This window comes from Trachemys scripta, chromosome 8 (genome assembly GCF_013100865.1).
Source record: "Trachemys scripta elegans isolate TJP31775 chromosome 8, CAS_Tse_1.0, whole genome shotgun sequence".
In the NCBI taxonomy this organism is placed as follows: domain Eukaryota; kingdom Metazoa; phylum Chordata; order Testudines; family Emydidae; genus Trachemys; species Trachemys scripta.
Window position 1 is genome coordinate 17996073 of NC_048305.1, and position 27376 is coordinate 18023448.

The 27376-nt window shown below is 42.4% G+C and overlaps 1 protein-coding gene across 3 annotated transcripts in view; it reads right to left on the reverse strand.

Annotated features, from left to right (window-relative positions):
* PPP2R2B (protein phosphatase 2 regulatory subunit Bbeta) overlaps positions 1 to 27376 on the reverse strand; it is a 236641-nt gene that overhangs the window by 152063 nt on the left and 57202 nt on the right. The window contains exon 1 of one of the 3 annotated variants that reach the window (XM_034780482.1): positions 4691 to 5610. The exons of the other annotated variants lie outside the window; for them this stretch is intronic. Within the exon in view, the coding sequence (XP_034636373.1) occupies positions 4691 to 4760 (70 nt within the window). The 5' untranslated portion in view covers positions 4761 to 5610. Of the gene's footprint in view, positions 1 to 4690; positions 5611 to 27376 lie in introns of those variants that run through there. 3 annotated transcript variants of the gene reach the window in all.

A 27376-nucleotide genomic window follows, 5' to 3' on the forward strand; every position in this document is an offset into this window, starting at 1 on the left:
CCTGCTAGCCCTCTCCATTGGAGGAGGTTAGCAGATGTCTGGAATGGGAAGGGCACCTGTCGAGTCGCATAAAATTAAGTTTGATGTATCCTACAAAAATTAGAAGGAATGGAGATTTCTGTAAGCTTTAGTGGCAAAGTCAGCCAAATGTAGTAACTGTGGCTAAAAAGCCCAATCCTGAAATTTCTCCACACTTAGAATGCATGCTGACATCAGTGGGATCATCAGACACAGACGGCTTGCAAGACAGCTTAAAAAATGATGTCCGTTTTACTAAAGTGTTGTTTTACTAGATGCAAGTGGTAATAGCAGCAGTTCCCTTTGCACTGGAAATTGCAGAATACAAGCAGCTCATCATGAACCCAGCACTTTCCATTCAACTTGAGAAGCATAAAGGGACCATATTGATATTATTCACATTTTTTTAATCAGTACTTTTCTGTCCTGCAAGCCACCTAGAGGGTTTCAGAGAAGTGTTGGGTAAATAGCAGGGCTATGCAAAATAGTCACATTGAAATCTGAAGACTTAAACATATAATGGATTCACCTTTCAGTTCAAGCTAAGGAAAATGGTCCACTTTTGTGGAGGAGGGGGGGGGGGGAGACTTTTAGCTCTCCAACATTTTGCTCAATAAATGGAACCTCTGTGGAGCAAAAACAGGTTCCTTTTCACTCAGATAAAAGGTCTTAGTTTGTCCTATTTTCAAGCAAAGGCTCTGCATTTTTAATTTTAAAATTGCTGTTCATATATAGGTTGATTTATGCATCAAAAAAGCAAAAAAAGTATGTCTGGAGCATTTTATGGAATATTTCCCATTCTGTGAAAATTTTATATCATTTCTGGGTCATAAAATGACCCAGAATGGAATGGCAATTCTTCCGCAATGAAATTTAGTACACACTTTTCATCATTCTCTTATAACTCTGGTGAATTTCATAACACTTGCCAGTAATTTTATACCGATTCTGTTTATTATATTCAATAGCTTGATAATTCCTGGCAACTGTAAAGCTGAGTTTTAATAGCACTGATTTTTTCCATCCATTACCGGTAGGTCTGAGCATTGCTCAAAGATAAGGATTCAAGTGAATGCATTTGAAATACCATACTTATCCTGCATTTGCATAAAAATATCAAAGCGATTTAAGTAGCAACAACACTTCACTAACCCAAATTACATAACCCCATTTACTTCTTCAGTTAAAAACACTGCGGGCCACCTCATTTCAAAAGCAAGTCTTCACATACTGCAGAGGCATTGTAAGGATTTTTAATAGAAGAAATGTTATCAATCAAATCTTTTTAGACATATGCTACTTTTGTGGTGTGGGGGGGGAGAAATAAACACAACTTTCTATGATTTTTTTTTCTACTTACACCACGCACTAACCAGCTATAGTATTTCACAGCTCACTGAGCCTCGTTCTAATAGAAATATTTCAAGAGGAATCAGAAGTCCATCAAAGCATGATAGGTACAAAAGAAACTCCCAGCTGATATTCTGCTATGAAATATTTTCATTTACTTCTTAAAGTCCAGCAACAGACATTTTATTCTGACCTGGTATGTTACCTATTAGATGATCAGGGGTATAATCGAGGTTCCTCAATTTCATTTTTAAGGAGAGGAGGCACTATTGTTCTCTAGTTTGTTGCATTAAGCTGTTCTTCCTGGAATTCTGCGGCACAACTTGGGGGAATTTGCCATGCAACAGCTGGAAGGAATAGCTTTAAAGTATAAGCATCAGGTTTGAAATAATGCTTCTTAGCATTAGGAGTTTAAATCATTGCAGGTTCAACTCAGCCAGTCATCCTTCTACTCATCCTGTGTTCCAAGCAGGTAATCATGTGGAAGTCAAATGGCACTTAATGTGTCAGCTGTAGCAGCTGCCCCCTAGAGGGTGACATTTGCACCGCCACTCTCCCCTTACATCAAGAAAGGACTATTAGCGTGCCTCCCACAAATCCTCACCAAATTACCTTTCTGGATGTTTTGGCCACTGCCATCCATGTCCAGGCTGCAGCCCTTTGACTGACCAGGTACATTTCAGCTGCCCACAAGCAGTGCTACCTTGTACATGATCAGTGTTTTAATCTGTGAATCACTAGGTGTCCCACACTTTTGAACAATTTAATTTTCCCATCTAATAGCACATCAAAATAAAAAAATCTCATTCTCCTTTCATACATTTGATTTTCTCTGTGTATGTCGTATCAGTGTCACATTTCAGGAGAATGAAGCAGTAAAGAGCTTAATCTGGATTCCTGTTTGAAGGGATTATTTGTTTAAGGGGTTCCCTGTAATTTTTCAGAGGATTAATTTTTCTTTTTGAACAATAGCTGCGTTTTGTCTGAACAAGCAATTTTGTCTGGGAAGCAAGAGAGTTTTGAGATTGCAGGTTTTCAGGAATCAGAAATACTAACAGAGGCAAATAGGTCCTTTTCCTATCCATCCTTCCTGGGCATTACCCACTGGGTGGAGGCTGCCTTTTTGTGGCAGAATGCAGTGTGAAATGTGTATTACATCTTGCATTCTGTTACTCTAACTTTACAAGGCCACGTGATCTCCCACCCCCCCACCATACCAGAATAATAAAGCCACGTTCAAATGCACCAGTGGCCAAACCTGAAATGCTTAGCTGGGGGATGAGGTACTGTATATACTGTTTTTGGCAGAATTACATACAGCCAATTCACCTTTTTGCAATATGCTAGTCAAATTATACTTCTTCATGTGGAAACCTTTCAGGAAATAAGTCTCAAGAGGAACAAATAATTATAACCCTAATAAAATATTTTCATTCACATTATATATTGTATTTCCCAGAATTTAAAATAAAAAAAACCTATGCTCAGACCCTTGAATGTCAGTGATATCGTCAGAATATAACGTACCATGTTCTCAAATTGTAATTCAATGTCTATTTGATATTCCACAAATCTTTCCATTTATCTCAACAGTAATTAAAAATAAAAGTGGTATTTAAATGCCACTTTTAACAAGCAAAGTGTTAATTAGCTTCCACAACAACCCTGCAAAATAGAGTTATGTATTATTCCCATTTGACAGATGGGAAAACTGAGGCACAAGGATGCAGTGACTTGCCATGGTCATCCAATGGCAGTTAGGATTAGATCTCGGAATTATCTGACTTGCAATTTCACACTCATCCACATACTTGCAATTCCACAGCCTTCAGGCCATATTGCCTCCCAAAAGACAGATAGGAAATAAGTGAAAGGGCAAATTAATACAATTTCCAAATTTAAAACTAAACAGATATTGTTTCTCAGTGAGAGGATTGGTCTAGGGATCGGTGTAACATATCAGGAGACAGGAAGTTTTGAGATCTAATCCAGCTGCCGCAGTGACTCCTTTTAAAACAGTGGGCAAATCAATTTCTCTCTTTGACTCAGTTTCCCCATCTGTAAAAATAAGGATGCTAGTTCTTATTTGCCTTGCATGCATGTGTTGAGACTACTAATATGTTTTCCAAATATTCTGAAAGTGAAAAGGCTAAAAAACTATTAATAAGGCAGTTTGCTACAAATATGTAATTAGTTCATTCTCACCCAACTGCAGGAGCAGTGGGCAGGATTTTAATCTCAGCTATACCAGCATCGACCTGGAGAAATACCACTGATTTCAACTAGATTCCATCCCAGTATTGCAGAGATGTTTCTATCATTATTCATCTGCAAAACTGGGGTCCAATCCTGCATTCCTTCCACACCCAAACCTCCCATTGGTTTCAGTGGGAGGTAGAATTGCACCCTTAATAGTGAAAAATCTACCAGGCACAGCCCTGCCTAGCCTCTTTAATGGGTTAACTGAAGGACAGCGAATAAAGAAGGCACCTCTTCCTTCTGTTTCCCTTCAAGACAAATCCCAGATGTTTGAACACTTTAAACCCACTCCGCTTCCGCTCACTGTTGATTCAGCAGAAACCACTGCTGCAGAATTAATAACTAAATGGACACCCATTGCATTCTGAACGCGTGTGTCGGAACCTGGCTGGCTGCCGTCAGCCCTTCCCTTTGACACGATTTATTCATCACACATCAGCAGTTTTTTGGGAGCTTCGGTTGCTTGGGGCTTTTTACTGTCCTCTGGATGCGTGACATAATCCTGACGAGGAATGAACGGGCAGGAACCGAAGCCCTGCCCTGTGGCAACCATGAGCTAAAATTTCGTTTTGTAACGTGGCCCCATGAAAGCAAAAACGGGTTCGAGGGCGGCTGGTGACATCTGGGAGTGGGCAGGCGAGGCTGACACAGAAAGATGTGAGCAGAGCCGAATCCCAGTGGAGCTCACCCGGTGTGTGACTCAGAGGGTAGGGCACAGCTTCGGCCCTGCCCGCACCCCCACACGGCCCCCCCTGGCCTTTCCCGAAGGGAGGTGCTGTCCGGATCCACCTGCTGCTCCATGCCCAAGCCCTCCTCACTCCCACGGTGGCAATCCGCTGCCATTCCAGCGACACCCTCTGGCCCTTTCCGTGCCATGGCGACGAGCTCTGCTTACACCCATGCCTTCCCCCGGGGCCGTGCTTTTTAGATGCCGAGGCCGAGCTGCTGCCGGATCTGCCCTGGGTCTAAGTTGAGCCCCGCCAAGGCATCGCCAACCCCCCACCCCCCTCCGCCCCAGCGGAATGCGGCTCTCCGCGCCGTGGGCTCCTCAGCATGCCATTACCTTCTGTTGCATAGCTGTGGTCGCGCAGGAAACTGTTGTTTATCTTGCGGGTATCAATGTCCTCCTCCATTTACAGCAGGCTTACTTTCGTGAGAAGTGAGAACAAGCAGGCAAGTATCCATCATCGCCCCAACCCGGCCAGGCTCAGCGGAGAGGCGGGCAGGGGAGTTGCATCGAGCACAGCATGGTCCTACCCTACGGGGGAGGCGGGGGTACCACCCCAGCAAGCTTTCACCTCCTCCGGCTGCAGCAAAGGTCCGGATCTCCTTCTCCGCCCAGGGACGGCGATGCACACGGTGCAAACCCCGGGCTCCTACACCACCCCGGGGGGCGGTTGCTGTTGCAGCACCGGGTCCAAATTCCCTCCTCCTCTCAGGGACGGCGGCGGCGGCGGCTGCTGCAGCCGGGCGAATTGCAGTGAGGCTGCCGCAAGCCCCCGCTCCAGTGCGAAGTGCCGCAGCTGGGCTGGGCTGCGAGCGCTGCTCTGGCGGTGCCCAACAGGTTCCCCTGGCGCCGGGCGAGCTCCCTTCCGCATGCAGCAGTCCCCGGCTCGCCCAGTCAGGAAACCGCTAGCCACAAAATGGTGTCCGCTTCTGCAAAGCTCGCGGCTCCGGGGTTTTTTTTTGGGGGGGGGGGGGGGGGAGAAAGGGGTAACGTTGCAGAGCTGCGGCCCTGCTGGGTGTTTCCCTAGCCGGGCAAGGCTGGCGGCTCGGTCGGCAGGCACCGCGGGGTTCGCCGCGGGCTCAGGGAGAGGGGCCGCTGCAGGAGGCGGCTGAAGAGAAGCTCGTGCGGCGGCGGCTGTTGGCTGCTGGAGCCTTATGGTGCATTAAAGCCCAAGCTCCTCCCATACAGCTCGGCTCAGTCCAACCGCGTCGGCAGCTTGGGGACTCTCCCCCGGCGGCAGCAGCGGCCGCGCACCTTTCTGCTGCAGTGGAGCAGAGGCACCGCGGCGCCCGGGGAGTGGCTGACCCGGCACCTCCCAAGGGGTCGCTGCTCTCCGCCCTCTACCCCAGGCAGCCCGCTAGGAGAGGCCGATGAGGAAGGCGGAGAAATGGATCCTGTTGCGCTCACACTGCTCAGCCGCTGAAGCAGCGGGTTCGGGTCTGGCTCGGAGACACGTTTGCGCCGGCCTGGGCTCCAGTGCGTTGTAAGGCGACAGCTTTTGGTGCATGGGCGTTTACTGTTTTAGGCCAGGGCTGATGGAGCAGAGGGCTAGGAGCTCTATCCCAGGCATTGCCTGGGAGAGATGTGTGACCTTGGGGAAAAAACACCAACCCTCTCTTTCACTGACTTCAATGGTAGTAAGGGTTTTGTAGGATCAGACTCTTGGACCCAGATCCTCAAAGGTATTTAGATGCCTAACTCCCATTGACTTCAATGGAGGCTAGGTGCCTACATACCATTGAGGAACTGGGCACTACCCTCCCAATGCGTGTGGGTTTACTCATATGTAAAATGGGTGCAATAATGCTTGCTACCATGGTAGCGTAAGGCTTGCCTGGACCAGGCAGGTCTGGTGCAAGGATGTTTCGCGCCCTAGGCGAAACTTTAACCTTGCACCCTCCCCAAGCCCTGCGGCAGCTCCCTGCCCTGAGGCACCCCCGCACCGTGGCAGCTTCCCCCCCGCCCTGAGGCACCCCCCCACAGTAGCTCCCCACCCCCAGCCCGGGGAGCCGTGCGGCAGCTCCCCACCCCAGCTTACCTCTGCTCCGCCCCCTCCCCGAAGATCCGGCCACCGTGGTCGCCGCCAAAGAAAATGCCGCCCCCCAAATGCTAGTGCCCTAGGCGACCGTCTAGGACACCTAATAGGTTGCACTGGCCCTGGGGAACCTTTTGGGAATTTTAAGAGCACAACCAGGGAACCCTAAGCAGAATTAAAAGGATGCTGCAATTTAGGCCCAAATGTTGCATTTCATTAGCAAAGGGTTTCAAAAAACCTAAGATGAGTGGGTTATAAAAGTGGTGTGATGTTCCCAGCTCCCCTGCTGTGTGACCTTGAGCAAGTCACTTCTCTCTGGGCCTCCGCTTTCCTTCCCAGCCTTCCATTGTTTTAATGTATTGAGATTGGAAGTTCTTGATGGTAGGGACTACCTTTTACTATGGATTTGTAAATCACGTAGCACAATGGGGCCCAATCTTGGTTGAGGCCTCCAGGCTCTTCCATAATGCTAATAATTAATAGAAATACCATGAAGTTATATCTATATTTCTGTTCCAAAAGCCTTTTTTGTGTTTGTTTGAACATAAAGATTCCTCTGCAGTTTTGCAGCCTAAGGGTCTGATCCTGCAGTACTTATGTAGGTAAAACTGTTAATGACTCCACCTGAAGTTTTGCCTGTGATAGGAGTACCAGATTAGCCCTTAAATATTTCAGTAAGGTGCTAGTCAGTGCATGAAAACCAGAAAGCAAAAATGATTGGTCAACTATCCTTGTCCAAGATGAGTGAAATACAAGATCATCATAATATGTGAAGAGTAAATTCAAGTTTTTACATTCTAGAGATTTAAAATTTTACTTAGACAATCCCTGCCCCAAAAATCTTACAAACAGAACAAAAAGATTGTACAGTACGTAGCCCAATGCAGCCTTCATCTACGACTGGGGCGCCTAAATGCTAATAATATGTATAATTAAAGTTTGAATAATCTAAGGTGTCAATAATAAAGACAAGCAATTTTTGTTTGAAAACATAGGGGGTCTAAACCTGCACTATTTAATTCATTGGGAATTTTGTCATTTACATCATCGAGTACAGGATCAGATGCACACTTCTTAACATGATTTGTCCCCAAATGGATAAATCAAGTTAATAACATCTTTTTAGAAAAAGAGAATTCCTTCTCTGTTACTAATGACACTTTGGGATAACATGAGAATTCTAACCCACTTTTCACCATTTATGATATTTGGGTGAAATTCACCCATCACAGAGGGCCTACTTTAAGACCCTGTACACTACTTAAAGCTATTTATTGCCATTCCAGAAGTGATAATTCACATAAAGGGAAGCATTTTGCTAGATCCAGTAACAGTGTGGCACCCACCTCTCATGAGCGCCTTCTTCTGGTCAGGGTGTGTCTGTGGTCTTTAAACAGTTCTGGCCTTGATATCAGGCCAAACGCCCAGGGCTTCTTCCATGGAGCCCATGGTTTTTCCCTCTTCGTCCCTTCTGGCACCATCTCTCCAGCTGGGCCTCTTGACAGTTCAGATCCCCTTCTAAGGGGTTATTGCTGTCCAGTTGTAGGCCCACTTCCCCAGTGGCCTATGGAGGGACCCAGGCCTACCCACTACTCCAGGTCCCAGCCCAGGGACCCTAAGAATAGCAGCCATATGCTTCTGTGTCCCTCTAGGACAGTGGTTCCCAAACTTTAACAACCTGTGAACCCCTTTCACTAAAATGTTAAGTCTCACAAACCCCCTCTTAAAAATGAATATTTCCAGGGATTTTCTCCTTTACCTGAGTATAAATTATAAAAGCAGTGATCTTGGAAATATAAAATTTGTTTTTGTGACATGCTTATTACACACTATTTATTAATTATTATTTATCAGTACAGTATTTGTATTACCTTATGAAAACAGCAACACTCTTCCAAGATCTCACTTTCATAGCTTGTATCAGTTTGAATAAGCCTGTTGTAAGACAAGGCTCTTATGTTTCATCAAGGAGTATCAGATGTGAAACAGCATGAAGGTATTTAAGAAGCCAACTCAAAGAGTTCCTCCTGCACAAGTATTCAGGTCTTGAGCAGTCCAGGCAAACAACTCACATTACAACAAAGCTTAAACTTGTTCTTCATAATAATTTTTCAAACAATACTAACTGCCTATTTAATTTTAAAAACAGCAAAAAATATTCACCTCCGTTTCTTATGAGTCTTGACGTTTAAATCTCCTCAGTGTGATAGATATGCTTGCTTTGATCTGCTTAGCTCTTGGAAGTCTAGGAGCTCTGGGCTGCTGGCCACGTGCTACCCGGGGTCCCTAGGGACAGCTCTGTCCACCATTAGGGATTTTTTTCCCCAAGAACCCCCTGTAACATTTTGCAAACCCCAGTTTGGGAAGCACTGCTCTAGGACAACTGCCTTCAGTTCCATGGGCACTTCCCCAGAGCCCCAGCCTTCACCACCACCACCTCATCCTTTGCTCAGGGCCCCTCTAAGTTCAGACCCAGCAGCCAGCCAGGAGCTCTTCCTCACTCCCCCAGTCCCTACTAGCACTGAGCTGTCCATTATGCTAGCGTTCCCTTTGGCCAGCCAGGAGTATCACCTGAACTCTCACTCCAACAAGAAACTGACTGTTTCCAGTGCTGCAGCTACTTTTTATAGGGTCCTCCTGGGCCCTGATTAGCCACTCCCTGCAGCCTCTCTGATTAGCTGCTTCCCCTGCAGCCACTCTAGCCTGTCTGGAGGACCTCTCCACTGCTCCTTTCCTGGGACTACTGTTTTAGGACCCTGAGGCCTCCCGCAGGGGGCCTCTGGGCCTAGCCCACCCCCTCACAATACCATACAAAGACAACGTAGAGTGACAGACCCTGCCTGAAAGAGCTCAGAGTCTAGTTTAAGACAAGTTTCAACTGTGAGTAAAACAAACAGTAGGATGTAGTGGGAGAGGGACAATGAGGAAAAGAGCAATAAGGGCCGGTGTTAATGTAAGTCAGCTTGCGTACACAGGAAAACTCACATCCATGCAGGAAGACCCTTGTGCCTGTTCAAAGCTCCAGTGATTTCAGTTAAAAGGGAATGGGAGTGTTGTTCTGGGATAATGTGAGAGTTGTAAGTACAATGGGTTATAAAAGGCAGTGTGGTGAAAGATTTATGTCCCCAGAGTTCTCAGTTGCCAAAGGAGCTGGTCAGAAAAACGTTGATCGAACCATTTACTGTCTAAAAATGCAGTTCTATCAAAACCGAAATGCTTTGCAAAATCATGATTTAACCATCATTTTATTTTGAAGAAAAAATGGGTGGGGTGGGAGGGAGAGAAAATATTCCAAGAGTGTCAAAACATCCCATTTCAACATTTTTGGAATGAAACATTTTGATTTTTCATTTTGAAATTACTTTTTGTTTTGATTTTTTTATTTTGTAATATAAAATAAGAGTCAAATTGAAACATAACATCTCAATATGATTTTGTCAAAACAAAACACTTCAATCAATCAGAAATTTTTAAAAATTCAGACTTTTCCTTTACAGAGAATTAGAAAAATTTTGAGTTTCATTCCAATTCAAAACAAAACTAGATTTCAAAACCTCGAAATACTTCACAAAATGGAATTTCTGTTCTCCGCACAGATCTAGCTGCCTATTCGCAAGATTTTATCATGAGTCCCATGATCGTTGGTGTATTTCTTAAAGCCTTAGTTTCCAGTCATGTAAATATATGCATATCTCAGCTTTCATTAAAAAAATGAAAGCTTCTAAGCCTCCTGGTTGCAGAGAAGAGCCTGAGAATCTGACCCAATTGCATCCTAAAGGTTCATAATCCAGAAGGTAAATAAAAACAAACAATCTCTAGTGTATTATTGTTATATTTAAAGTTCATGATTTTTAAGCCAGTCTCATTATTTTGGAGAGGGCTGATTCATGATTTTTGGATACTTGAGGTTGCCAACTCTGAATTCAGTTTGACAATCAAATAGGCACAGAATTTCGATAGGTTTAATACCTACATGTGGGGTTTTATATTGGGTTCATGTCCAGCCACTGTCTTCTAATCAGATGAGACTTTACAAGGCATCCTTGTCAAAATCACTGAGGTAGCCATAGTCCCTTGGAAACTTGAAAATGGAACCTTTCCCCTTATTGTAAGGTCCTTGCGGCAGGTACTGTCTATTTTGTTCTGAATTTGCATAGTGCCTAGGCACTTCCACAGTACAAATAATGAATAGTAATGATCAGAATGTTTTTTTCTGTCCCATATGTATAACGTGGTTTGTTGTCATAGCGTGTCTATTGCAGGGTCGCTTATGAGTACAGTTCACAAGAGATCACACAGAGCAGAGCATCTTAAGGTTTGAGGTCTGATCCAAAGCCTCAAGCCTCCCTTTGACAGAAATTGCTGGGGAGCCAAGCTCAGGACAGACAATCGCCATGCCTGGCTCCTCTCGGTATGGGCTTTCTGGGAGGTGCCCAGGGCAGGCACCAGCCAGAATTTTACTTAGATTTTGACTAGCCCTGAGAGGGCATTTTGGGGGAAGGAAGAGAGAATGCAGAAGTTTCCCTTCCATTTGTGCATCCACAGGCTGGGTTTTTGTGTTCCTGACATGAGATATTTTGCACTGACACCAATGCTAGACTCCACAAAGAGGACATGGGAAAAGGGCCTCTCCTGCCTTTTGCAGTGACAAGTGGAGCAGTATGTGTAGGGTTAGCACATACTGCAACCTTTTAAAGGGGGTGCTGCTCTTATCCCAGCATCTGCTCCCCACCCAGACATTTTTGCGGAATGAGCCAAAATGATCCCAGGGGCTCCTTTTTGATGCCTGACCTCCCCCCCTCCCCACACACAAACACCCTGACTCCTACTGAAGGCTATTGCTTAAAAACCATAATATATCCCATAGTAAATAGCAGATATGATGGCAATAAAATGCAACATGAATTTCCTTTAATGGTTACTAAATGGGCAACTGGTCAGTTAAGTGCACCCTGCTTCTGTGCAAGTCAAATGAGAGTGCAAATGAGACAGATGCTAGTGCTGGAAAAATAACTTCCATAGCTGGGCATCTGGACCTTGTTACTGCCATCAAAAGAGGAGGAGAATATTGATATATATTTTCATATACCTGAAGTATGAATAGAGTGTATAAAATGTAATATGACACCATTCTAATATACGGAACAGACACTTGGCCAACCCCAAGAAAAGACATCCGTGTGCTCTCCACTATGGGAATGAAGATGGTCAGATAGTTAGGCAGCAAAATTAGGTTATGAGGGACCTAATATGAGTTGCCCCACCTGAAGACAAGTTGAGGGAGGTTAGGCTACGTTGGTATGGATATGTCCAGCAGAGACCTGGCAGCTATATCGGTAGGATGGCCCTTGCAGTTATCATGGATGGAGGATGACCCAAGGGGAGGCCAAAGACTCAGTACATGGACCAGATATCAGCAGACCTTAGAAAGACTAATTTGCACAACAGCCAGGCATACAGTCAATAAGGGAAGTGGCAAAGAAGACAATGACCTGAAGTTTTAATAGATTTAATGTCCTATGGAGGACAGGGCATTTTCATCATTGCAAGTACTGTGCCCTGTTATTGCAGTGGGCACAAAGGATGCATGTAATGGATCAACAGTTGTGGTATAGTTTTTCAAGCCACCATTTACATGCCTAAGGAGACCTGACTGTAATCATTTTGGTGCCAGTATCAGTAGTAAATTAGAGTCTGGTATTTGTTTTTAATGCTGAGCCCCAAGGGGACTGGAGTCGCCTCTCACTTACAGGGCTGCAAATTAATTGTAACCTGCACTGAAGCAAATGGAGTTTGGCCAGTGTAAAAATGGTGAAAATGCAGAATCAGACCCATTGTCCCTTCCAGCACAATGCTATATTAGCCTTAAAGTGGTTAGATTGTAAACCCTTTGGGATAGGGACTTTTTATTCATATTTATATTTTTATACAGTGTCCAACACAATGGATTGGGGATTATAGAGGTGATAAATTATTATTTAATGTATTATGTTATTATTAGTCCAACACCTAGCACAATGGGGTTCTGGTCCATGATTAGGGCTCCTAGTCACTACCACAATACAAATTAATAATAATAATAAATAATAATATAGACAGGAGATTAATTATAAGTGATCTAGTGGCTAAAGTAGGAGACTGAAGACTACTGGATTCTATTCCCAGCTCTGCCATTGAGTATGTACTCAAATAAGCAAGTCACTTCACTTCTTGGTGCCTCAGTTTCCTTTCAAGTAAAATGAGGATATCAAGACTTCCATCCCTCACTGGATTCTTGCTGTGAGCATTAATGTGTGTAAAATGCTCTGAGATCTTCCATGGAATGCCACCAGAGTTGAAAATGAGTTATTTACTGTGTCCTTATTGGGGAGTTTTGGACTATTCTCTTCTGAACATATGTTTGGAAATACATGCCATGTACTGTACATGCCATCTGGTGCAGTCCAAAGGCAAAACATTTCTTCAGAATATTCTTTATGATCCAGGGAAAAAGTAAACCCTGGCAATAATTTAGTAGTAGCTACAGACAGGGAAGAAACACATCAGAAGCAGGAAAACTCTCCCCACCCCTCTAGCCTCCACTTAAATAATTGAAAACAGTAAAAGTGAAAAATATTACTTTGATGTACAAGACATTTTCATCATGCAAGCGCTCTGTGTCTTGAGAATCAGTTTGAAGGAGTGAGCATCAAGATGTAAGTCAGGAGGCCCCAAATTCTAATTCCATCTCTGCCAGTGGGTCACTGTGTACTCTTAGACAGGACACTTAATTTTACAGACAAAGATTGAGACAATAACACTTCCCCACTTACCACCCCCAGATGTTGTGAGGATTAATTAATTGTTATAACCAGTTTTGAACATATAAAGCCAGATTCTCCATTGACATACTGCCCCTTTGCACCACTCAAGTGGCATAAAGGGGATATAATCTGGCCACAAATTCCCAGTAGCAAATGCCCTGTCAGAGGGGCACTCTTTGCTGGGCACAAGTGTTGGCTCTGGGTCTGTCCCTCTGATCCCAGCCCTCCTCCGGACATTCAGGATGCAATTTACAGGTTCCAACAGCAATGCTAAATGGTCGGGGCCACTCCTCAAGATCAGGGAGGCTTTATGCTCACCCCTCTTGCCAACTCCAAGCACAGCTGTGAGGCAGGAGAGAATCTATCTGGCTAATAAAGGGCTATGTGAATGGTGAGCATTATTATTACTGTGATCCAAGAGGGCACCATGGATGTGCAGTGAATGGAGAAAGCCATTGGATACCATTGTAACACACAGGGGTTTGATTGCCTTTCCTGATTATAGTATCATAATTAAAATCTCAATGGAAGAGTGCAAGATTCTATATTCTTCATTATTCAGCCGAGATTGCACTGGTTTCTTTGAAGCTGCTTGTTTCAGTGGAAGTGCAGAAGATAGTATCTGTTAATGAGGGCTTAAGGACTCCTGCATAAAGGGCTCATTGACAGGACAGTCTATTCTAAGCCATTGTATCATGCCTTTTGAATGGGTGTGTGTCTCTCTTTAAGATGAACACTATTGGCAAGCTAGTGCAATAGCTCCCGCCGTGTAATGTCATGACCTTGTTAGGGAAAGGTGAATTTTTAGATTCTTCATTCCATGGTTCCCTCGGTGGATTTTTGTCACAATGTAGGGGAATGGTTGATGCAAAACTGTGTAAAATTTTGCCCAGGCCAACTCAGGAGCTCCGTTATGCACGTATCATTTCAGAGATTGATCAGCTTGTCATGTCATACGACATTCATTGACATGGGGATTAGTGACCTGACAAGCCAGAAACATTCCACTGGAGGTGTAATGCCTCAGAGCCATACGCAGAAAGTTCACCTACCAAAAATCCTTGTCTAATTGTTGTTGAAAACAAGTTGTTGCGTATGCTCAACAGACAGTTTTAAATTAGGCGACTTCAGCATATTTCAGGCTAGATTCTGCTCACAGTTACACTAGGTTAAATCCATAGTTACTCCAAATTTACCTCAGTGCTACTGAGAGCAGAACCTGGCCCCGTTTTTAATACCAAAGTACACTTGTATGACCGGAATACTGCTGTAAAATGCTGGCCTGCAAAACTCTAGAGGAGTATAACACATAAATCACATATTGAAAAGAAAAATCTTTTTACTTGTGTCACTTATAACTCATTAAACTATACGAGAAGGTAGTGTGGCCTAGAGGCTACCGTACTAGATTAGGAGTTATGAGACCTTAGTTCAAATCCTGGATCTGGTCTTCTGATGACTTTGGGCAAGTCAATGCACCTTTCTGTACCTCAGTTTTCCCATCTGTAAAATGGGGAGACTAGACTGTGCACCCCATGTTCTTAAAAAAAATCCAACTGTTTTCCCGTTCAAATTTTATGATTTACAATTTTTTCTCTCACCCTCAGGCCTAAAATCACAAGTTTCAATCGAAAGCAAATGTTTAGCCAAGTAACAAACCCCTGGAATTGTTGAGAATATTGCTAAATAAACACAAATCAACAACAAATCATCATTTTCTCTTCAGCAGCCTTCTCTCGGTCTCCCAATTATTCCAATTTCAGTGAGTGTCAACACCTTTTTCCTTTATTGAATGGACATATTGTTCTCCCCATTGTGCATTACTTATATTTGTACATTCATACACCCTGCAAATTTTCTCAGCATATAATTTAAATACTTCCACAATCCACCTGTTTGTTATGCAATGTTCATAGTGCTGCTTTGCTGAATTCATTTATTCTCAGCTCTCTAAAATCCAGGCGCAAGCCTTTACAATAACTAAAAGCATTAGCTGTCCTACGCAGGAACCCATTTGCAGATTAAATTCACTAAAGGTCAGCTTGTAGTTGTCACTGTTCTCCAAACCCCCACGTGTCTACCATGTTACATACTTTGACATATCTTGAGGAGTCAGGGCACTTTCCACTCCACTGATTTTTTGCTTCAATTAAAATAGCTGTAAGAGCCCCTATGCACTGGTTTCTATGGGATCTAAAGAGTATATTAATAATCATTCAATCAAACCTCCAATTTTATTCTTATCATAAAACACTCAGATGAAGAACTTCTTCCAGCTAATTTATTTTTATCTTCACATCCGTGAGCACTAGATCCATTTTCATAATTACTGGTACAAGTTAGATTGCTAGCTTCATTTTTTAAACTTTTAAATGTATCAGTAGATGAGAAAAAATATTCTAAACTTGGTTTTTATTGATTAATTTTCCTCTTGCTGCCTATATACACTTTTCATTTAACACTATACTAATATTCTATTCTGTATGTTAATTTCCTCCATTTGACTAAAGCAATCTCTGAAATGTGATAGCTCCTTGCAGTCCGGATAAGTCATTTGCAGTTGGAAGTTCAATATCTATTATTAGATGATTTCATTTCTTTTAAGCAAATCTCTTTGTTCCCACCCTACACTATGTACTCTGAGAGGGGCTATCATTTACACACCATCACCTTCTAACCTTTGGTGGGAAAATCAACTTGTTAAGATAGGATGATGATTTGGTCTAATAGGTAACAAGGGAAAAGGTTTGTCATTTTATTCATTATTATTAGTACGGCGTTAGTAGAAGCAGTACTGCAGAAATACCTCAGAGCCACAGCCAAGAATCAGAGGCCATCTCTGCTAGGTCCTGTATGAACACAAAAGTTGGTTCTTGCTAGAAGAGCTTACAATCTAAGTAGCAGATGAGAGAAAACAGGTGGGTACAATAAACAGACCAGTGGTCCCCAAACTTTTTACCTCATTCCCCCCCCCATGCCTGTACACTGTACCCCTCCACCCCCAGAGCTGGGGCTGGGAGAGGGTCCACAGGTCTGGGAGGGGGGAACGCAGACGGGTAAGGGGGCCAAGACTGGGGCAGGGGACAGAGCTGAGGCTGGGGGCCGAGGCCAGCGGCCAGGGCACCAACTGCAGAGCCCTGGACGTGGGGCCAGCAGCCGGGTCCCTGGGTGCAGTGCCAGGAGCGGAGCTGGGTGGCACTCCCTCCCTGCCCCCCCCCAGGGCTTGGCCAGGCCCCCCCAAATGTTCCTCCACATCCTCGTAAGAGGGCATGCCCCACAGTTTGGGGACTTCTGCATTAGATGATAATGAACAGTGTGCTAAGCAATTGTCACAGCACTCTGACCACCAGAGTTAACTGCTGTTTTGTGGAGGCATCCCAGCAGAAGTGAGTTTTAAGGGAGATATTTGAAGAAGAGCAAGATTTTTTTTTAATACTTGTACTTACTGGAGAATCTGCAGAATTATATTTGTAAATATTGGTTTAAGTTATAATATAGCCACTTCTATTAAATACCAGTCAATTATGTTACCAAGCAGGAGATCCGCACATTTGGAAAATATACGAAAATCCTTTCATTGAAATCAGAGTCAGAAGCACAAATTTGGAGGTGATGTGTAAGGGCAACAGATATATGTTGTGTTGGTAAGTGGCTAGGTATCCAAGGGAGAAAATCTACAGGGAGGGACGTTGATATAACATGCATGGGCAGTGGGCAGGAAGATTTAGGTTAAATCAATTTAGACTCTCTAGGGGCCTATTCTGCTCCAGTTCAAGTCATGGCAAAATTCCCCTGGGAGCAGGATCAGGCCCTTGGTCCTTAGTACTTTTCCAGTGCTGCTCCATTAGAAAGAAAGAGATAGATAGCTCTTTGAAGACTGAACTGCTGGGCGGTTTCCTGGCACTACTGTGAGCTGGAGTTCACAGAAACAAATATATATTAGAGATCACAGCAAGTTCACCTATTTCTTTGAACCACTGGACTTGGTGCCACTATGGTGAGTTACGTATGATCTGTAATGAACGTGACATATGGTGGTGAACAGATTGTATTGGGGAGAGGTATTAACTGTGTATATATGAAATCACAACAGGAAAACATATTCAATTTCATATGCTTGAAAGAGATATAAGCACTGTCTTTTGTGACAGTGGACTTTAATACATATGTAATTTAATTAGAATTCATGACATTCATTGCACCAATCATTATTTCATAAAGTGGTTCAATCATTTCAAACCAATATTGACTTTTCCAATGCCACTGTAGTTCTGAAGATTTAGGTGAATGTATGTAGGTTTTTATAACAGGGACGGGTTTCTCCCTGGGAGAGCCTGCAGACTTCACAAATGAAAGGCAGAATGCCAGTGCTAACCACCCTAGTTTATTTTAACCAGGTTTGCATAACTTAGGCTCACAAGAGCATGCCTTGATTGAGAGGCCATTGCCACGCAGCTGAGGAAGACAAGTACTAACATGGCATGGAGTTTACTCAGCTGTCCCACTGGAATGAATGTTGGGACCTAATTTTCAATCTGGATGAAGGTCATGTCATACTGGGAGGAAAAGCACTTGAAGCTCTCATCCCATTGCTAGTATTGTGTCAACTTCCAAAATGCATTTATAACTGTGCTCAGAATCTCCCTGCTTGCGGATTCCAAGAGACAGAGCACTTCAAATCTGAGAACCTAATTAAGCAGCAAAAAATAGGGTAATTATACTCCTATTATCCCACATGTAATTGTCAGCCAATCCAGGTGCTGGATGGCTGGCCATTATTTAAGGGATGATTCCAAATGTAATAGGATGTTATCAGGAGCTAAAGACCCCTATGCTAAATAAGTGCTGGAAGACATATGCTAACTAGAGAACAAAAAGTAAAATGCTTATTTTGACAGTAATAGCCATCAAATCTCATAATATAAGCATCTCTGGACCAGGCTAGTGTTCTGGGAAACCTCTGCAGGTGCTGTAGAAGATGGTATCTGTGAGGCACTAGGCGACTCTTAACTCTGAACCAGAGTTAATCTAGAATCCAGTCTTCCATCTGTCAAAGTCAATAGATTTGCCACCGACTTCCAACAGAGAAGAATTGGGTATGTTAATGCCCCAGTGGGTTCATCTACACAGCAACTGGGAGGTGCGATTCCCAGCTTGGGTGGACAGACATGCTCTAGCTCTGCTCAAACTAGTGCCTAAAAATAGCAGCATGGCCTTAGTGGCACAGGTAGCAGCTCGGACTAGCTGCCTGAGTACAATCCTGCCCAATAATCTCCTGATTAAGTCCTCAGGTGGACAGCCCAAGCTGTTGCTATTTTTAATTGTTAGCTCCAGCAGAGCTAGTGCGCATAAGTCTTCCTGAGCTAGAAGTTACACCTCTGTGCTTCTGTGCAGATGTACCCAATATGATGCTGAAGGTCCTGTCTTTCAGATGAGGTCCTGACCACTTATGGTCATTAAAGATCCATTGGCCCTTTAATTTCTAAAATGCAGCCAACGTTGCATCTCGGGTTGCATGTGCATTATGTAAGAAAACACACATTACTTGCACCAGAATAAAGGATAAAAGACATTCCTGAAAGTAAACAAACAGCAGAGATAACCTTTATGACAGGGCCTAACAAATACTGTCTCTGATGGGAGGATAAATCAGGAGTTGAAGACCCTACATGGAAAATGCTTGGCCATCAGTAACCAGCTGGTTATAGGTGTGACTGTTCGCCTGAGCACACCAGCAGACCTCAGAGGCAGCAGGGGAACATGAAGCAAGATGCAGCCTTTCAGATCACCAGTCAGTACCTTCAAATGGCACCTAAAAGCATATATGGAGTCAGTGCAGTTGTCGCTGCCAAGCAAACAGCTGCTTTTTGCAGTGGCAGGAGCTCCTGGTTTCTCTTCAGGTGTAACCCCCAGGTAGAGCACATTGCAATAGTCTAGTCTGGGAAAGCCAAAGGCCTGGCATCTAGATCCAAGACCAAGAGTTACGTTAATACCTTTCATTTTCCATAGGATCAGAAGATCTCAAAGCTCTTTATCGAAGGCTTACAGATCCCCAGTGAATCAGAAAATTATTATCCTCACTGTGCAGACGGATGAACTAAGGAAAATAGAGCATAAGTGACTTGCACACAGCTACGTGGAGTGAGTAAAAGGTTGGAAATAGAACCCACTCCACCTCTTGTCTTAGCCAATAATAAGCACTCCCTCCTGATTCAGCAGTGGATGGTGCAGAGTAGGGAAAATGTGTTCAGGTGGAATGGTTTGTGTGTGCACAAATCCTATTATTTATTAACAGGATTTCTGAGCCTACCATGACTTCCCTATATGCTGCTTTGAAGCTGTGCCCTTGTGTGTCTGATTCTCATACCGCACACTGGAAACCTTGGCCATGACTTTATTAATGTCGTTGTTTGAAACGACGACTTGTCTCTAGCAGTTTGGACCATAGGAAACCTAAATGAGGAAAATTGGGAAGCCAAAACCCTCAAGTATAAGGGCCCCACTCATGTGAACCATCTTTAGTGCGAATTCAAGAAGTGCTCAATACCTTACAGGATTAAGCCCAAAGTGAGGAAAATTAGGAAGTCAAGTCACATAAAAAGGGTACGTAACAGCACTCCCCCTTCACAGAAAGAGAAGAATAAGGGTCAGGACCCTGAGACAGAAAGGGAAAGAATCAGTTCATTGAATGCAAAGTAGGTACAGGCTTCTACCTCCCAAAGGTCACATGATAAATAGATCTACTTCATGTTCACACTTGCTGCATATTATTACTGTTACCAGTTCAAGTTGCGTATGATTAACAGCACACCCATAATGAGCATCACCACCGACTCACCACTATTCTGGCTCAGTGGGTCCTTATTCTTGGAGAGTTTATTTTCAATTAGACTGACCAGCGTTCTGTGACATTTCTGCATGCCTCTCTTCGTTTCTGCTCATCCACTACCATACATTCTCCAATACAGTCTGAGAACAAATAGTCTGAATAATGAATTATATGAAAGAAGCTATATGTCCCTTCCTGTGTTAATTTTCCCCACATTTTTTTTTCTTAGCTGGAACTTTGCTTTGTTTCATGATGCATTATTTTATGCAATAGCCACCACCTTAAAAGCTGCTTTGTTGGTCTGTTAGAATCACATGTATAAACTCTTGTTATTATTTTTCACTTTCATATTTCTTTATCTATTTTCAAGATTATGTTTATCCCTAACCTCATGTAGTAGGTTTATGATGTTCTTACCTCTACATGGCAAATGAGTGTTCATCTCTCTTACGTAGCACTTTGAGCACTATAGATGAAACCCATTAATATATGAGCTAAGTGCTACTACACCTTTACCCATATATAACGCTGTCCTCGGGAGCCAAAAAATCTTACCACGTTATAGGTGAAACCGTGTTATATCGAACTTGCTTTGATCCACTGGAGTGCGCAGCCCCGCTCCCCCGGAGCGCTGCTTTACCACATTATATCCGAAATTGTGTTATATCGGGTCACGTTATATCGGGGTAGAGGTGTACTATTAATTATTATTCTTAATATTTCCATAGCACCTAGCAACTATAATAAAAAACAGCTTGATCTTCACTAGGGGCCCTGACCAGCCTCCCTTTGTGTGCATGCAACTTTGTATATATAAAACATGAATACACTCTTCTAGCACCAAGGTGAATAGATTTTGCTCATTTAAGTTCTGTCACTTGCATGTATAGATGACTCTATAAACTGTGTACACACGTGTCAATGCAAGAATACTGTGTGGGTGTGTAGAAGAATTCCACCCTCTTCTCCTTCATGGTCTGGGTTTAAAAGGAAGGGCAATAAAGCCCATTTAGTGTTTCCTGTGATCTGACTTGATAAGATGCCACTCAGTAAACAAATCTGCTTGCACCATTTACTTTCATGACGTTTCCCATCATTACATTCTCCCGCCCCTTTGCCATTTTAGCTGTGACCAAAACAATGACAGTGAATAACAAGCCTGATTCTGATCTCACTTACAGTGGCATAAATCAGAAGTAACTCATCTGAAGTCAACAAAAACTTGATGTGACATCAAAATCAGACTCAGCATCCTCTCATAGCTTAGACAGCAGTTGCTACAGATGCAACTAACTTACTGTATTAGCTGAAGAGTCTTGAGCCTAATTTTATTCTTGCTTATATTTATACAAATCAGGAGTAATTCCACTGTCTCCATTGAGAGCAGTATTTGGCCCACACTGTCTTTTGCTGCTGTCCTGAAATTCTCACTATTCTACATACCAATAGGTTACATTATTATGATGTCACGGTTAATGTTATGACTGTAGGAGAACAAAATCTGAGTCCTGTTGTGACAGGTTCGGTCACAGTGACCCCCTTGGGACTGCCACCTGATATGCTGAAATTACCTCTCAGCCCATTTTCCCTGCCAGCTTGGGACTTCCAGAACCCTGTCTTGTTGAGCCAGACACACTAGCCTGCTGCAACACAGACCCAGGGTCTGGTCCATGCCCATGTATAAAGCTTATACAGGGTAAATTCATAAATTGTCCGCCCTCTATAACACTGATAGAGAGATTTTTTTTTTTTTTTTAAATAATGGAGATATCCCATCTCCTAGAACTGGAAGGGACCTTGAAAGGTCATCGAGTCCAGCCCCCTGCCTTCACTAGCAGGACCAAGTACGGATTTTGCCCCAGATTCCCAAGTGGCCCCCTCAAGGATTGAACTCACAACCCTGGGTTTAGCAGGCCAATCCTCAAACCACTGAGCTATCCCTCCCCCCCAACAATATGAACAGTTGTTTGCTCCCCCAGGTATTAATCACTTACTCTGGGTTTATTAATATACAAAAGTGATTTTATTGAGTATAAAAAGTAGGATTTAAGTGGTTTCAAGTAGTAACAGACAGAACAAGTAAGTCACCAAGCAAAATAAAGCAAAAACACGCACGTCTAAGCCTAATACATTAAGAAACTGATTATAGGTAATATCTCACCATCAGAGATGTTCCAATAAGCTTCTTTCATAGACTAGACTCCTTCCTAGTCTAGGCCCAATCCTTTTCCCTGGTACATTCCTTGTTAGTTCCAGCAGACATCTCAGGTGATAAACAGGGGTTTTCTCATCCCCCTTTGTCCTACTCCACCCCCTTTCATAGCTTTGGCACAAGGCGGGAATCTTTTGTCTCTCTGGGTCCCCACCCCTCCTTCTAAATGGAAAAATACCAGATTTAAGATGGATTTTATTATCAGGTGACATGGTCACGTCATTGTAAGACCCTAAGTCTCCGTTCTTCCTGGGCTGGCCCACAAGTACACAGGAAGGTTTGCAGGTAAATAAACCAGTTACAACCAATTGTCCTAGCACAGTGTTTCCCAAACTTGGGATGCCGCTTGTTTAGGGAAAGCCCCTGGCGGGCCGGGCCGGTTTGTTTACCTGCCGCGTCTGCAGGTCCAGCCGATCGCGGCTCCCGCTGGCTGCAGTTCGCTGCTCCAGGCCAATGGGAGCTGCGGGGACTGAGGGACGTACTGGCCGCCTCTTCCAGCAGCTCCCATTGGCCTGGAGCGGCGAACCGCGGCCAGTGGGAGCTGATTGGCTGGACCTGCGGACACGGCAGGTAAACAAACCGGCCCGGCCCACCAGGGGCTTTCCCTAAACAAGCAGCCTCCAAAGTTTGGGAAACACTGTCCTAGTCAATGGGAGCCATCAAGATTCTAAACCACCATTAATGACCCACGTTTTGCATAATTTCAGTAGGACCTCAGAGTTATACTTCATATTTCTAGCTTCAGATACAAGAACGATGCATACAAATAGGAGGAATATATTCAATGGGTTATAACCTTTGTTATGATACCTTACAAGAGACCTTTTGCATAAAGCATATTCCAGTTACATCATATTCACACTCATAAGCATATTTCCATAAAACATATGGAACAACGTCACACCTGCTTCTTTAATTTCTTTGGTAGGTGTTGCAACAGAAGTATAATCCTTTATACGACCCTTTTATATCTAGAAACAATAAAGTTCTTGTGTAACTAGGAGCTGCAGTAGTTTGATTATAGATTCAACTTTTAAAGTCCAAATTAGGTTTTTTTTTACAATAAACCATTTATTGTAATATAATAGATCCCACAAATATGAGATAGTGCAAATAAAATAAAAAAACATCTCCAGCAAAAGCATTTTATGAGGTTTTTTTATATTAGAGAAATTATTGCATAGAAGCTATAACCATAAGATTCTAGTTTTGTGTATATTACATCTACTCAGTGTATTGCAGAAAACAGAGTCCCGACAAATCAATTGAATGAAGCATAGATTGCTTCCTGTGGATAAAACACTTTAATGCCCTTTAAAGGGTATAGTGTGAACTCCTTGTCATACGTCCCCTTACATCAGAGCAGTAATTAGCTTAAATACTTATAAAGTAAATAGGATTTGCCATTTCTAAACAAGACCATATGCTACCACGTCAATGCATTTGAACTAGTTGAGCATAGCTTATACTAAGGAACATGTTTTTTCCTTGAACGCTGTCATTGTAAATACTACCACCACTGAGGCATTTTGGCTTTTTTAAATTTTTTTGCTCAACAACCTCGGTACAAAATGGTGGAATGTCAAAAATTGATTACTGCTGTTTGTGATTCCAGGTCTGGAACGCTCTTTCTATTCGTATACAGTTATGAAACACAAACGCAAACAGTCTTTTGGAGACTAGTGATACTATTTATATAGCATGGCAAATGTACATGGCACTTTGTAACTCATAAATACTGGCTCCTTGCCCCAAAGCACTTACAGTCTATTGCAGAGAAACATGATATGTGGGATAAACAGGGTGAGAGATGATACAGGGACAGCATCTATGAGACAGCCAATATATGGAAGACTAAGACTGAACAGCTAAATCAACTGGGCACAGGATGAAAAGAGGCAACATTTTTGTTGCTTGGATTTCCTAGTTGATTTATTTTTAAGTGTTGAAGAAAATAACCATGGCACTTCTGGAATCTAATGTCTGAGCCAACTCCCATTGACTTCCATGTAAATTGGCTTAGGCCCTAATGTAGAAACAGAAAGTTTGTATTTAGACACGCATTAGAGTTGGTGAAGTACTGTAAAAATTATCTTCATGAACACCCATTTATATTCCAAATAACTACTTGTTTCAGCCATATTTGTGCCCTTTTATCTACATCTATTCACAAACATTTGTGCATAGTGTTTGTTCATATGCATGCCTGGGGAACAGTGTTCAGTTCACATGCGAATGCATACAAAGGAGTATTTGTGCATGCACAAGGGTATGTGCCATTTGTTATTCATTATTTTATTTTTCCATTTCAAATATTTCAGGTCATACAGTGAGGGAGCAGAAGCAATACCATCTGACATAGGTGACCAATCACACTAGGGTGACCAGATGTCCCGATTTTATAGGGACAGTCCCGATATTTGGGGCTTTTTTTATATGGGCTCCTATTACCCCGCACCCCCGTCCCTATTTTTCACACTTGCTATCTGGTCACTCTAAATCACACACTGAAAATTAAGTGAATACTTTGTAAACAACCATAGACTAATATGTGTTTATCCATTAGCTCTTCAGCTGTAGGAATAACAAATACAGAAATCAGGATTGCTTCATGAATAGAAAAAAACCTACATTTGTCATTTAGTTATTTGTACTGAGTAATCTGTTCCTCTCCGACACATGTTTAGTACTGCGACATCATTAGTTAAAATGCCCATCTAGCATTTGCTTTAGCTAAGCCCAATTCTGTATACACTGGGTTTTGTTATTCGCTCTGAGATGGATTTTGTGCAAGGGAATTTATGCTAAGGTGAGACACAAGTGCAGCTAAACCATTTTGGTCCTTAACTATTCCATTTTCCTCATTTAATCTGACTACAGGCACAACTCCATCAAAAAGTAATGAAATCCTGCTAGAAGTTAAAGTGAAACTACCCTCATTTTACAATATGAGCATAGCAGATTTTACCACATTGCAAACATTTGCTCTAGGATTATTATATTTAAATTATTCTGCTTGTCCAAGTCTCACCTGGAAGGAGGAGTGAGGAGAATGCTCTGATACAGCTTTGCCATCTTTAGGAAATTGAAACCACAAAGACTAGGATTAATTCCCTTAAGAAAATTATACTGCATAATGGGTTGGGCAGCAATCTTGACCTACATTAGGATTAGTTTAAGAAGGTTTCCCACCCATTGGAAGGATGGGATCTCAAAAATAGCTTCCAGGATAAGGACAATTGGGGATAGGTCACTAGTGCCATATACTACACCTAACTCAATTAAAAGGATTCTGACCACTTGATTTTTTTTAACAATTGACTAGAACTTCCAGTGTCTGACAGAGTGCTGTCAACTGCACCAAGTAAAAATAAGTCAACAACAATAACAAAACCCTGAAAAAAATAGGGGGGGGGAACCTTTCTCCAACTTTATTCAGTGATAATAATCGTAAGCATTACTTGTAACAACAACTAGTACAGCTTTTTCAGACAAATATTATTTGGGGTGGTGTGCCTTTAAATGAATGCAACCAAAGGGAAGTAGCTCTTATGAATGACTAAAGTGCAGTGGTCCTGACACTCATCCTGTGAAATGGACCTATATATAAAATATGATTTACTATATACTATGAAAGCAGCACAGTTACTGAGTAATGTAAGTTACTGACTAACATACTCCATTAGTATATACAATAAATATGTATTATTATAAATCATTGCAACTTTTTTCTTAGTCTATTTTTTTCCATTTTTTTCATTCAGTTTATATGATTTTAAGTCATGAACCTTTCTAACCACACAGGGGGAAAACTCATCTTGTAGCTAATGTCCCAACATTTACACTGGATCCATTCACTGAAATAAGAGTGATTCAGAAAATTGGGGAATCTAAGGTACTGTTTAGTGAGTAATGCAGCTGTTCCTGATGTGTCTGTGTTGATAGGGACCAAGTCCAGTTCTCTCTAACTACTACAAACAATGAGTAGGGGAGCAATATTGGAACACCCTGAGGACCCATTCACTGTTTGCCTATAAGAAAATAGAGAACACAAAAAACAACCACCTGAAATACCAATGGGAACTTTAATGTATGACAGCAAATCATTGGTGGTACTTGCAAAGATGGAGCAAAAATGGCTTGTCATAGGTACTCACTTAAAATACAGTAGCAATGATAGAACAACCATTGAAAGGAGTACTCCCTGTTATTTGTCAGGAGAGACCCTAGGTATATTAAATCCAGCCCTTTTGCTGCTGTTAACCAACTGGCAGAAGAGTCACACAATATTAGGCAAAAGTTTCACTTGCTCTCCATCAAGGTTAAGATGGAGCACAATCTTCTGTGAAATTTTATAATAGTGATAAAGGTCTTGATCCTGTACTTACAATGTTAACCAGAGTAAATCCACGAACATAAATAGATTATATTGGCATTGATCTGGTGTGATATCACCAAAACTTGATCAGTTTTAAACATATTTTTCTAATACACTATTATCAAACACATGCTATTGTCATCTCAGATATACCAAATTTAAGATATTTATTTTGATCATTTAGGAAGGGGAAGTTTCAGTAGCACATACAAACCCACAAGTTAGATTGTTTAGAGTGGCATACATTTTCAGTGTAATATAGTTCTAGGATAAGACAAGATCTGTTGCATTATCGGATACTATTGAACTGTTGGACACTACTGAAAGCATGATAACCTTGGGAGCCCCTTGCATTTTTAAAAGCAGTTATTAGTTATCTAATTATTTCAAAACTCAAAGGACCTCGTACATTTTCAATGATGCATTACTAAACAATACATGTTCACTACAGTTCTGCTTGCTGCTAGCAAGGATTTTCCACAGTTGTTTTGACAGAGAGATACAAATTGGTTTGGCACTGCAATAATTTAAAGACGGACATTGACAGTCAAATATTGGAAAGTCAGCATAGCCGCATGTACTTTTCATTTGCTTATCTTACTGCAAGTGTTATTCATTAAGCTATTTTTGTATGGAAAAAATCACAACAACTAATCATAGTTCCGCCTGCCTCTTTGGTACAGAAAGGCTACAGTGTTCTAAGTATTATGAGAATGACTGTCACAAAGAATTATGACCATATTGTTTAACACGTGAGTGAATTCA